The sequence below is a fragment of the Oncorhynchus gorbuscha genome, unplaced genomic scaffold, assembly GCF_021184085.1.
Source record: "Oncorhynchus gorbuscha isolate QuinsamMale2020 ecotype Even-year unplaced genomic scaffold, OgorEven_v1.0 Un_scaffold_1842, whole genome shotgun sequence".
NCBI classification, from domain to species: Eukaryota; Metazoa; Chordata; class Actinopteri; order Salmoniformes; family Salmonidae; genus Oncorhynchus; species Oncorhynchus gorbuscha.
The window spans coordinates 42,557-56,585 of NW_025746510.1; the positions used below are offsets into that span (position 1 = coordinate 42,557).

Below are 14,029 nucleotides of genomic sequence, written 5' to 3' on the forward strand. Positions count from 1 at the left end.
TACTGGAGGCTGACTCTGTGGGTGGGTACTGGAGACTGACTCTTCGGGTGGGTACTGGAGGCTGACTCTGTGGGTGGGTACTGGAGGCTGACTCTGTGGGTGGGTACTGGAGGCTGACTCTGTGGGTGGGTACTGGAGGCTGACTCTGTGGGTGGGTACTGGAGGCTGACACGTTGGTTGGGTAATTGATCACACCATGTGTGTGACCTCTGGGTCATGACAGTTCAGAGGGGTCCTTCTCTTTCTTACCCTCGTCTTCTCTTCTTGTCACAGCCAGTCTGCCAGTCAAGACACTCTCTGACAATACTATCTTTATAGTTTACCAATGACCAATTTAATAATACATTTGACCAATCACACAGAGTTATGAATTAATTGGAAGTGTCTAATTCAATCAATTGACAGGGAGTCACTTTACAAACTAATCAAGTGACCTGCTGATTGTTCCCTGAGTCCTATATAACAGACATGAAACCAACCGGAGTCATTGTCTAATTTATCCAGTAGCAGTAACTTGAGAGCTTGATAGATTTCAAACACATTCAGAGTTATGAGGTAACGCAGAGTTATGAGGTAACACCGAGTTATGAGGTAACACAGAGTGGGTCCTCCCTTCACCAAAAATCAGGATTAAGTCAAATCTAAAATCAGGAATATTTTAAATCACATCTAAAATCAGGATTACTTTAAATCACATCTAAAATCAGGATTATTTTAAATCACATCTAAAATCAGGATTATTTTAAATCACATCTAAAATCAGGATTATTTTAAATCACATCTAAAATCAGGATTATTTTAAATCACATCTAAAATCAGGATTATTTTAAATCACATCTAAAATCAGGATTACTTTAAATCACATCTAAAATCAGGATTATTTTAAATCACATCTAAAATCAGGATTATTTTAAATCACATCTAAAATCAGGAGTATTTTAAATCACATCTAAAATCAGGATTATTTTAAATCACATCTAAAATCAGGATTATTTCATAACAAGTCTAATGTCAGGAATATTTGAACTAAAAATGTAGCAGAAACGTTGATGGCAGATGATTTACGAATGCGGAGGTATTTCAGGAACTAACTGCCCCATTGGCCCTGCCTGGCCTGGCCCCACTCCCATAAAGAGAACCTTGCCCTTTTGCTTTCTGCTGAGCTTTCAGGAAACAGAGTATATACCTTCCAAATCTGTTCCTGTCTCTGTCTTGCCTGTAGCTCTCATCCCCACATCATTTATTTGTACCTTCACTGGGTTTATAGGTGAGATGTTCTTCTTTCCTCTCTGCTCCGTCTGTAACGAATGTGTTGTATATTCATGTATTCATCTATTGGTACCAGATTGCATGTGGTCCGTCCCATGTGGGAATAGATGTGACTTTTGGACCAGATTGCATGTGGTCCGTCCCATGTGGGAATAGATGTGACTTTTGGACCAGATTGCATGTGGTCCGTCCCATGTGGGAATAGATGTGACTTTTGGACCAGATTGCATGTGGTCCGTCCCATGTGGGATTAGATGTGACTTTTGGACCATATTGCATGTGGTCCGTCCCATGTGGGATTAGATGTGACTTTTGGACCAGATTGCATGTGGTCCGTCCCATGTGGGATTAGATGTGACTTTTGGACCAGATTGCATGTGGTCCGTCCCATGTGGGATTAGATGTGACTTTTGGACCAGATTGCATGTGGTCCGTCCCATGTGGGATTAGATGTGACTTTTGGACCAGATTGCATGTGGTCCGTCCCATGTGGGATTAGATGTGACTTTTGGACCAGATTGCATGTGGTCCGTCCCATGTGGGATTAGATGTGACTTTTGGACCAGATTGCATGTGGTCCGTCCCATGTGGGATTAGATGTGACTTTTGGACCAGATTGCATGTGGTCCGTCCCATGTGGGATTAGATGTGACTTTTGGACCAGATTGCATGTGGTCCGTCCCATGTGGGAATAGATGTGACTTTTGGACCAGATTGCATGTGGTCCGTCCCATGTGGGATTAGATGTGACTTTTGGACCAGATTGCATGTGGTCCGTCCCATGTGGGATTAGATGTGACTTTTGGACCAGATTGCATGTGGTCCGTCCCATGTGGGAATAGATGTGACTTTTGGACCAGATTGCATGTGGTCCGTCCCATGTGGGATTAGATGTGACTTTTGGACCAGATTGCATGTGGTCCGTCCCATGTGGGATTAGATGTGACTTTTGGACCAGATTGCATGTGGTCCGTCCCATGTGGGATTAGATGTGATTTTTGGACCAGATTGCATGTGGTCCGTCCCATGTGGGATTAGATGTGACTTTTGGACCAGATTGCATGTGGTCCGTCCCATGTGGGAATAGATGTGACTTTTGGACCAGATTGCATGTGGTCCGTCCCATGTGGGATTAGATGTGACTTTTGGACCAGATTGCATGTGGTCCGTCCCATGTGGGATTAGATGTGACTTTTGGACCAGATTGCATGTGGTCCGTCCCATGTGGGATTAGATGTGACTTTTGGACCAGATTGCATGTGGTCCGTCCCATGTGGGATTAGATGTGACTTTTGGACCAGATTGTGTGTGGTGTGTGAGCTCTGATAATTTAGACTGCTTTTTAGAATAGAATAGAAGATAACTTTATTTTTCTCAAGAGGCAACGTGGGTTGAGGCATTCGGATATTCACAGGTGTTTGTCTGTGTGTTTTAGACAGACAAGTGTTGGAAGAGATACATCCAAGGCCTGATTTTCAGCTGTTGTTTTCTCTGTAGTTCAGAGTGAATGTGGTGTTAATTAAAGGCTCTTGTGGCTCTATTTGCCCAGTTGCTCGTTTATAAACTCTGTAAAAAAGGACTGAAGTTTGTTTAGAGATATAGCTTTGGCATGGTAGAGGTGGATAATCACAATATGTCTTATAATTGTAAACTTGAATTTGTGTTGTAGTTTCACAGTTTACTTCAAACGGCTTATGGATTGTTTGAGGTTATTCCCATAGATTTGTTGAGATTCAACTATATACAAAGGAAAATCCAATTGGGTATTTTCCTACATTCTGAACATGCATTTTGAGAATGTCAGTGGTAGTTTGTGAAAGGACCTGTTTTGGTGCCATAATCCTTATGGACTCCTGTGTGACCAGAGATTTCAGGAAATGAGAGTCTTGTTGATTTGCTATCAACCTTGGGACGGGTTATATTTGTACAGATTCAAAGACATTCATTCAAGAGGAAACAACCCCTCCCTCTTTAACCAGCAGGAATTATGATGTTGATGTTGATGTTGGACTGCTGTGTTACATTTGGCTAAACTGATCCAAGAAAATTATTGATCAAGTTATTGACCATTCATTATCTAATGTCTGTTGCATTTCTTTTGATATGCAATTGCGCATGACTTGCATTGGGTCAACCTTGAAATCTTTGGTTTCTACCCCACCCCACCCCGACCCCCCACCCCCCACCACCACCACCAAATTACATAAAATAACAACAGCTCAAAATGAATAAACTGTTTCCTGTTTGTTCATCTCTTGACACAGGAAGTAAAACAAAACAACAGGCCAAAATGTCTGAGTAAGTTTACGTTTTTCAGTTTACAGAAAAATATACTACACTATACTGTATTCATCTACTGTATTCTGTCTGTGAACATGTTTTCCACATAGAAAACCAGGCATTACAACTGAGTAATACTATGCTATGATGATTCCCAATAGTGTTGTAATTTTTCCTACCGTAATGTAATAGCATGAATTCCTAAAATTGTTTAATCGTCACGTACCTGTCTCTGTGGCTTCACCTTGTATATTTCCCTTAAATGACCCTGATCTGCTTTATCCAATCAGTAAAAAGATGACAGCGAGCCGTAGGAACTACCTGAAGGTAAGGAGCACCATTCATTCCAGAAGGGTTTTATATACAGCTAATACATCCTCATGTTCTATAAAGACCCTCATGTTCTATAAAGACCTACTGTTCTATAAAGACCCTCATGTTCTATAAAGACCTACTGTTCTATAAAGACCTACTGTTCTATAAAGACCTTCATGTTCTATAAAGACCTGCTGTTCTATAAAGACCTTCTGTTCTATAAAGACCTGCTGTTCTATAAAGACCTTCTGTTCTATAAAGACCTTCATGTTCTATAAAGACCTACTGTTCTATAAAGACCTTCATGTTCTATAAAGACCTGCTGTTCTATAAAGACCTACTGTTCTATAAAGACCTGCTGTTCTATAAAGACCTTCTGTTCTATAAAGACCTTCATGTTCTATAAAGACCTTCATGTTCTATAAAGACCTTCATGTTCTATAAAGACCTTCATGTTCTATAAAGACCTTCATGTTCTATAAAGACCTTCATGTTCTATAAAGACCTTCTGTTCTATAAAGACCTTCATGTTCTATAAAGACCTTCTGTTCTATAAAGACCTTCATGTTCTATAAAGACCTTCATGTTCTATAAAGACCTTCATGTTCTATAAAGACCCTCATGTTCTATAAAGACCTTCTGTTCTATAAAGACCTTCATGTTCTATAAAGACCTTCATGTTCTATAAAGACCTTCATGTTCTATAAAGACCTTCATGTTCTATAATGTTTCCCAGGTTTCAGTTTGAACATGTTCCTGTTCCACACAGAGAACAACCTGCTTGACGTCACAGACTGATTTTAATGCTGACTTTACATTGTAGTCGTATTCAGGGGTAAATGTTATGTGATCCAGACAGTGTTAGCCCCCACCCTGTAGTAGACCTTGTCGACTTCTTGGTCAGCAGGAGCTCGTTTGATCAATGGAGTAGAAACCAACCCTTACAGTTCTACATCACTCGTAACACTTCACCTGAAGCTCTGTAGATCTACAGACCTTCAAGTTATGTGATATGAATACAGTATTGATATAGACAACCCCTTAGACAAGCAGATGTGGCCACTGAACTCTGTAATGCGATGTGATTTGTCCCTCCCCGTACAGAGCTTGATGCTCCAGATCGCTGCCGGCTTGCTCGAGGCTGAGGCGGTCGAGGCTGAGGCAGAGAAGGCCAGGTACATGAAGGAGAACTGCCCTGCCCCTGAGTTCTTGGTATGCATGGCAGAGCTCACGGTAAGCTATTAGCGCCAACCCCTCTTTCTCTTTCTCTCTTTCTCTTTCTCAATCTCTCTCTTTCTCTCTTTCTCTTTCTCAATCTCTCTTTCTCTCTTTCTCTCTTTCTCTTTCTCAATCTCTCTTTCTCTCTTTCTCACTTTCTCTTTCTCTCTTTCTCAATCTCTCTTTCTCTCTTTCTCTTTCTCAATCTCTTTCTCTTTCTCTCTTTCTCAATCTCTCTTTCTCTTTCTCTCTGTCATGTTTTGTCATTTATTATCATGTCTTGTCCCTGTGCTTCCCATTCTATTCGTTTCCCTCTGCTGGTCTTATTAGGTTCTTTCCCTCTTTCTATCCCTCTCTCTCCCCCTCCCTCTCTCACTCTCTCGCTCTCTCTTCTCTCTATCGTTCCGTTCCTGCTCCCAGCTGTTCCTATTCCCCTAATCATCATTTAGTCTTCCCACACCTGTTCCCGATCCTTTTCCCTGATTAGAGTCCCTATTTCTCTCCTTGTTTCCCGTACCTGCCCTGTCGGATCCTCATTTATAATTCACCGTGCTGTGTCAATGTTTTGCCCTGTCGTGTCGTGTTTCCCTCAGATGCTGCGTGGTGAGCAGGTGTCTGAGTCTGCTAGGTTCAAGTGCCTTCCCGAGGCAACCTGCAGTTCTCGATCAAGTCTCCAGTCTGTTCTTGTCTTTACGTGTAGTATTATGCTTTTTGTTTTGTAAAGTTTATTCTGGATTAAATACTCTGTTTTCGCCAAGTCGCTTTTGGGTCCTCATTCACCTGCATGACAGAAGGATCCGACCGAGGAATGGACCCAGCGACTACAGACGCTCGTAACACTGCCGTCGAGATCCAAGGAGCCATGCTCGGCAGACACGAGCAGGAATTGTCTGCTGCTCGCCATGCCGTGGAGAACCTGGCCGCTCAGGTTTCCGACCTCTCTGGACAGTTCCAGAGTCTTCGTCTCGTGCCACCTGTTACTTCCTGGCCTGCCGAGCCTCCAGAACCTAGGGTTAATAACCCACCTTGCTACTCCGGGCAGCCCACTGAGTGCCGCTCCTTTCTCACCCAGTGTGAGATTGTGTTCTCTCTCCAACCCAACACATACTCTAGAGAGAGAGCTCGGGTTGCTTACGTCATTTCACTCCTTACTGGCCGGGCCCGAGAGTGGGGCACAGCTATCTGGGAGGCAAGGGCTGATTGTTCTAACAATTACCAGAACTTTAAAGAGGAGATGATTCGGGTTTTTGACCGTTCAGTTTTTGGTGGGGAGGCTTCTAGGGTCCTGGCTTCCCTATGCCAAGGTGATCGATCCATAACGGATTACTCTATAGAGTTTCGTACTCTTGCTGCCTCTAGTGACTGGAACGAGCCGGCGCTGCTCGCTCGTTTTCTGGAGGGACTCCACACAGTGGTCAAAGATGAGATTCTCTCTCGGGAGGTTCCTTCCTGTGTGGACTCTTTGATTGCTCTCGCCATCCGCATAGAACGACGGGTAGATCTTCGTCACCAGGCTCGTGGAGGAGAGCTCGCATCAACGGTGTTTCCCTGCTCCGCATCGCAACCATCTCCCTCCTCTGGCTCTGAGACTGAGCCCATGCAGCTGGGAGGGATTCGCATCTCGACTAAGGAGAGGGAACGGAGGATCACCAACCGCCTGTGCCTCTATTGCGGATTTGATGGACATTTTGTTAATTCATGTCCAGTAAGAGGCCAGAGCCCATCAGTAAGCGGAGGGCTACTGGTGAGCGCTACTACTCAGGTCTCTTCATCTAGATCTTGTACTACTATGTCGGTCCATCTACGCTGGACCGGTTCGGGTGCTACATGCAGTGCCTTGATTGACTCTGGGGCTGAGGGTTGTTTCATGGACGAAGCATGGGTTCGGAAACATAACATTCCTTTCAGACAGTTAGACAAGCCTACGCCCATGTTTGCCTTAGATGGTAGTCATCTTCCCAGTATCAAATTTGAGACACTACCTTTAACTCTCACAGTATCTGGTAACCACAGTGAGACTATTTCTTTTTGATTTTTCATTCACCTTTCACACCTGTTGTTTTGGGTCATCCCTGGCTAGTATGTCATAATCCTTCTATTAATTGGTCTTGTAATTCTATCCTATCCTGGAACGTATCTTGTCATGTGAAGTGCTTAATGTCTGCCATCCCTCCCATTTCTTCTGTCCCCACTTCTCAGGAGGAACCTGGCGATTTGACAGGAGTGCCGGAGGAATATCATGATCTGCGCACGGTCTTCAGTCGGTCCCGAGCCAACTCCCTTCCTCCTCACCGGTCGTATGATTGTAGTATTGATCTCCTTCCGGGGACCACTCCTCCTCGGGGTAGACTATACTCTCTGTCGGCTCCCGAACGTAAGGCTCTCGAGGATTATTTATCTGTGTCTCTTGACGCCGGTACCATAGTGCCTTCTTCCTCTCCGGCCGGGGCGGGGTTCTTTTTGTTAAGAAGAAGGACGGTACTCTGCGCCCCTGCGTGGATTATCGAGGGCTGAATGACATAACGGTTAAGAATCGTTATCCGCTTCCCCTTATGTCATCAGCCTTCGAGATTCTGCAGGGAGCCAGGTGCTTTACTAAGTTGGACCTTCGTAACGCTTACCATCTCGTGCGCATCAGAGAGGGGGACGAGTGGAAAACGGCGTTTAACACTCCGTTAGGGCATTTTGAGTACCGGGTTCTGCCGTTTGGTCTCGCCAATGCGCCAGCTGTTTTTCAGCCATTAGTTAATGATGTTCTGAGAGACATGCTGAACATCTTTGTTTTTGTCTATCTTGACGATATCCTGATTTTTTCACCGTCACTCGAGATTCATGTTCAGCACGTTCGACGTGTTCTACAGCGCCTTTTAGAGAATTGTCTCTACGTAAAGGCTGAGAAGTGTTCTTTTCATGTCTCCTCCGTTACTTTTCTCGGTTCCGTTATTTCCGCTGAAGGCATTCAGATGGATTCCGCTAAGGTCCAAGCTGTCAGTGATTGGCCCGTTCCAAGGTCACGTGTCGAGTTGCAGCGCTTTTTAGGTTTCGCTAATTTCTATCGGCGTTTCATTCGTAATTTCGGTCAGGTTGCTGCCCCTCTCACAGCTCTTACTTCTGTCAAGACGTGTTTTAAGTGGTCCGGTTCCGCCCTGGGAGCTTTTGATCTTCTAAAAGAACGTTTTACGTCCGCTCCTATCCTCGTTACTCCTGACGTCACTAGACAATTCATTGTCGAGGTTGGCCTTCAGAGGTAGGCGTGGGAGCCATTCTATCCCAGCGCTTCCAGTCTGACGATAAGGTTCATCCTTGCGCTTATTTTCTCATCGCCTGTCGCCATCTGAGCGCAACTATGATGTGGGTAACCGTGAACTGCTCGCCATCCGCTTAGCCCTAGGCGAATGGCGACAGTGGTTGGGGGGCGACCGTTCCTTTTGTCGTTTGGACAGACCATAAGAACCTTGAGTACATCCGTTCTGCCAAACGACTTAATGCCCGTCAAGCTCGTTGGGCGTTGTTTTTCGCTCGTTTCGAGTTTGTGATTTCTTACCGTCCGGGTAGCAAGAACACCAAGCCTGATGCCTTATCCCGTCTGTTTAGTTCTTCTGTGGCTTCTACTGATCCCGAGGGGATTCTTCCTTATGGGCGTGTTGTCGGGCTGACAGTCTGGGGAATTGAAAGACAGGTTAAGCAAGCACTCACGCACACTGCGTGCGTCGCGCGCTTGTCCTAGTAACCTCCTTTTCGTTCCTGTTTCCACTCGTCTGGCTGTTCTTCAGTGGGCTCACTCTGCCAGGTTAGCTGGTCATCCCGGTGTTCGAGGCACTCTTGCGTCTATTCGCCAGCGATTTTGGTGGCCGACTCAGGAGCGTGACACGCGCCGTTTCGTGGCTGCTTGTTCGGACTGCGCGCAGACTAAGTCGGGTAACTCTCCTCCTGCCGGTCGTCTCAGACCGCTCCCCATTCCTTCTCGACCATGGTCTCACATCGCCCTAGACTTCATTACCGGTCTGCCTTTGTCTGCAGGGAAGACTGTGATTCTTACGGTTGTCGATAGGTTCTCTAAGGCGGCACATTTCATTCCCCTCGCTAAACTTCCTTCCGCTAAGGAGACGGCACAAATCATTATCGAGAATGTGTTCAGAATTCATGGCCTCCCGTTAGACGCCGTTTCAGACAGAGGCCCGCAATTCACGTCACAGTTTTGGAGGGAGTTCTGTCGTTTGATTGGTGCGTCCGTCAGTCTCTCTTCCGGGTTTCATCCCCAGTCTAACGGTCAAGCAGAGAGGGCCAATCAGACGATTGGTCGCATACTACGCAGCCTTTCTTTCAGAAACCCTGCGTCTTGGGCAGAACAGCTCCCCTGGGCAGAATACGCTCACAACTCGCTTCCTTCGTCTGCTACCGGGTTATCTCCGTTTCAGAGTAGTCTGGGTTACCAGCCTCCTCTGTTCTCATCCCAGCTTGCCGAGTCCAGCGTTCCCTCCGCTCAAGCGTTTGTCCAACGTTGTGAGCGCACCTGGAGGAGGGTGAGGTCTGCACTTTGCCGCTACAGGGCACATACTGTGAGAGCCGCCAATAAACGCAGGATTAAGAGTCCTAGGTATTGTTGCGGCCAGAGAGTGTGGCTTTCCACTCGCAACCTTCCTCTTACGACAGCTTCTCGTAAGTTGACTCCGCGGTTCATTGGTCCGTTCCGTGTCTCCCAGGTCGTCAATCCTGTCGCTGTGCGACTGCTTCTTCCGCGACATCTTCGTCGCGTCCATCCTGTCTTCCATGTCTCCTGTGTTAAGCCCTTTCTTCGCACCCCCGTTCGTCTTCCCTCCCCCCTCCCGTCCTTGTCGAGAGCGCACCTATTTACAAGGTACATAAGATCATGGACATGCGTTCTCGGGGACGGGGTCACCAATACTTAGTGGATTGGGAGGGTTACGGTCCTGAGGAGAGGAGTTGGGTTCCGTCTCGGGACGTGCTGGACCGTTCACTCATTGATGATTTCCTCCGTTGCCGCCAGGATTCCTCCTCGAGTGCGCCAGGAGGCGCTCGGTGAGTGGGGGGTACTGTCATGTTTTGTCATTTATTATCATGTCTTGTCCCTGTGCTTCCCATTCTATTCGTTTCCCTCTGCTGGTCTTATTAGGTTCTTTCCCTCTTTCTATCCCTCTCTCTCCCCCTCCCTCTCTCACTCTCTCGCTCTCTCTTCTCTCTATCGTTCCGTTCCTGCTCCCAGCTGTTCCTATTCCCCTAATCATCATTTAGTCTTCCCACACCTGTTCCCGATCCTTTTCCCTGATTAGAGTCCCTATTTCTCTCCTTGTTTCCCGTACCTGCCCTGTCGGATCCTCATTTATAATTCACCGTGCTGTGTCAATGTTTTGCCCTGTCGTGTCGTGTTTCCCTCAGATGCTGCGTGGTGAGCAGGTGTCTGAGTCTGCTAGGTTCAAGTGCCTTCCCGAGGCAACCTGCAGTTCTCGATCAAGTCTCCAGTCTGTTCTTGTCTTTACGTGTAGTATTATGCTTTTTGTTTTGTAAAGTTTATTCTGGATTAAATACTCTGTTTTCGCCAAGTCGCTTTTGGGTCCTCATTCACCTGCATGACACTCTCTCAATCTCTCTTTCTCTCTTTCTCTCTTTCTCAATCTCTTTCTCTTTCTCAATCTCTCTCTCTTCCTCAATCTCTCTCTCTCTCTCTCCCAATCTCTCTCTCTCTCAATCTCTCTCTCAATCTCTCTCTCTCTGTCTCTCTCTCTCTTTCTCAATCTCTTTCTCTTTCTCAAACTCTCTCTTTCTCAATCTCTCTCTCTCTCCCAATCTCTCTCTCTCTCTCTCTCTCTCTCTCTCTCTCTCTCTCTCTCTCTCTCTCTCTCTCTCTCTCTCTCTCTCTCTCTCTCTCTCTCCCTCTCTCTCTCTCACTCTCTGATACTTAGTTTGCTGTGTATTCCTTCGTATAGGGTCATAAAACTATGACTTTATCTCTCTCTCTCTCTGCATCTCTCTTTATCTCTGTCTCTCTTGCTCTCTCTCTATGTCTCTCTGTATGTCTCTCTATGCCTCTCTTTCTCTCTCTCTATGCCTCTCTTTCTCTCTCTCTATTCCTCTCTTTCTCTCTCTCTATGCCTCTCTTTCTCTCTCTCTATGCCTCTCTTTCTCTCTCTCTATGCCTCTCTTTCTCTCTCTATGTCTCTCTGTATGTCTCTCTTCAGGACTTGTGCAAGAAGCTCCATCAGAAGATCGAGAGGGTTGATGAGGAGAGATATGACATGTCAACCAAGGTGACCAAGTCCGAGAAGGAGGTGAGGAGTTCTACCACTGTTACTCATATTAGAGCCAAGGGGGTAACAGTAGTTCACTGTTACTCATATTAGAGCCAAGGGGGTAACAGTAGTTCACTGTTACTCATATTAGAGCCAAGGGGTAACAGTAGTTCACTGTTACTCATATTAGAGCCAAGGGGTAACAGTAGTTCACTGTCACTCATATTAGAGCCAAGGGGGTAACAGTAGTTCACTGTTACTCATATTAGAGCCAAGGGGGTAACAGTAGTTCACTGTTACTAATATTAGAGCCAAGGGGTAACAGTAGTTCACTGTTACTCATATTAGAGCCAAGGGGGTAACAGTAGTTCACTGTTACTCATATTAGAGCCAAGGGGGTAACAGTAGTTCACTGTTACTCATATTAGAGCCAAGGGGGTAACAGTAGTTCACTGTCACTCATATTAGAGCCAAGGGGGTAACAGTAGTTCACTGTTACTCATATTAGAACCAAGGGGTAACAGTAGTTCACTGTTACTCATATTAGAGCCAAGGGGTAACAGTAGTTCACTGTTACTAATATTAGAGCCAAGGGGTAACAGTAGTTCACTGTCACTCATATTAGAGCCAAGGGGTAACAGTAGTTCACTGTTACTCATATTAGAGCCAAGGGGGTAACAGTAGTTCACTGTTACTCATATTAGAGCCAAGGGGTAACAGTAGTTCACTGTTACTCATATTAGAAACCAAGGGGTAACAGTAGTTCACTGTTACTCATATTAGAACCAAGGGGTAACAGTAGTTCACTGTTACTCATATTAGAGCCAAGGGGTAACAGTAGTTCACTGTTACTCATATTAGAACCAAGGGGTAACAGTAGTTCACTGTTACTCATATTAGAGCCAAGGGGTAACAGTAGTTCACTGTTACTAATATTAGAGCCAAGGGGTAACAGTAGTTCACTGCTACTCATATTAGAGCCAAGGGGTTAACAGTAGTTCACTGTTACTCATATTAGAGCCAAGGGGTTAACAGTAGTTCACTGTTACTCATATTAGAGCCAAGGGGTAACAGTAGTTCACTGTCACTCATATTAGAGCCAAGGGGTTAACAGTAGTTCACTGTTACTCATATTAGAGCCAAGGGGTAACAGTAGTTCACTGTTACTCATATTAGAGCCAAGGGGGTAACAGTAGTTCACTGTTACTCATATTAGAGCCAAGGGGGTAACAGTAGTTCACTGTTAGTCATATTAGAGCCAAGGGGATAACAGTAGTTCACTGTTACTAATATTAGAGCCAAGGGGGTAACAGTAGTTCACTGTTACTCATATTAGAGCCAAGGGGGTAACAGTAGTTCACTGCTACTCATATTAGAGCCAAGGGGGTAACAGTAGTTCACTGTTACTAATATTAGAGCCAAGGGGGTAACAGTAGTTCACTGTTACTCATATTAGAGCCAAGGGGGTAACAGTAGTTCACTGTTACTAATATTAGAGCCAAGGGGGTAACAGTAGTTCACTGTTACTAATATTAGAGCCAAGGGGGTAACAGTAGTTCCACTGGTGTTTGGCGTCGGGCAGTCAATCGTCTGTGTGTGATAAGTGCTTCCTGTTGAATTCCAAACAGGTTGAGGACTTGAAGATGAAGGTAGTTGAACTGAATGGTAAGTTCAGGAAGCCCGTCCTGAAGAAAGTCCGCATGTCTGCTGATGCTATGCTCCAGGCTCTGCTGGGCTCCAAACACAAGGTGTCCATGGACCTGAGGGCCAACCTGAAGCAAGTCAAGAAGGAGGTCAAGGAAGAGGTGGGTGTTGTTCTGGACATAAGAACATACTGTAATTATAGTATAGTTTAGCTTAATAATGTTACTATATGACTGTAACGTGACTTATTTACTGTGTAAATAATGTGATAGTTTTATTTGTAAGCCTCGTCCATGCATGTGTCTGTTCTGTAGCTGTTCTACAGGATCCCACTTCTGACACCAAATGTCATATCATTAGTCCAAAATTTCAAAGACAATGTCTCCCTGTATAGGCCTCTAAGCAGCAACAACTGTACGCCTGTTCAACCCAACACTCCAATGTGAATCATGCTAACACTGCCCACACCAAGTGTCATATATTTCAAATACATTTTCACTCATGTACTTATTCTGCCATTCCCCCCTCAGGACAAAGATGCTGTGGGAGACTGGCGTAAGAACATCGAAGACAAATCAGACAGGAAGAAGATGTTTGAGACTCATAAGGAGTAGATGTTACTGGAGATCCAGACAGGAAGTAGTTTGAGACTCATAAGGAGTAGATGTTACTGGAGTTCCAGACAGGAAATAGTTTGAGACTCATAAGGAGTAGATGTTACTGGAGTTCCAGACAGGAAGTAGTTTGAGACTCATAAGGAGTAGATGTTCCTGGAGTTCCAGACAGGAAGTAGTTTGAGACTACTAAGGAGTAGAAACAAAAGTTCCGTTTGTCCCCAAATTGGATATCTAGTCTTTTGTTTCACACGAAACACAAAAACAGTTACGTGACCCCCAAAAAAAAAATATATATATAATATATATATATAAAATATATATATATTGTGCAATATTTATACTAATTGTCATCAAATAAACCCTGGTCAGCTAATAGAAACTGTTTTTGTGTGATTTATAGAGTCCCTACTGTTACGTCTCCACAATAACAGACCAGCG

The 14,029-nt window shown here is 45.0% G+C and overlaps 1 protein-coding gene across 1 annotated transcript; it reads left to right on the forward strand.

Moving 5' to 3' along the window:
• Nucleotides 1-1,222: 1,222 nt before the first annotated feature.
• On the forward strand, nt 1,223-13,789 carry LOC124024372 (troponin I, fast skeletal muscle-like). The gene is made up of 7 exons (XM_046338310.1): nt 1,223-1,267; nt 3,534-3,567; nt 3,840-3,876; nt 4,969-5,097; nt 11,280-11,369; nt 12,959-13,135; nt 13,505-13,789. The coding sequence occupies exons 2-7, from the start codon at nt 3,560-3,562 to the stop codon at nt 13,586-13,588; spliced, it is 525 nt and encodes a 174-aa protein (XP_046194266.1). The 5' UTR covers nt 1,223-1,267; nt 3,534-3,559; the 3' UTR covers nt 13,589-13,789.
• Nucleotides 13,790-14,029: the final 240 nt, after the last annotated feature.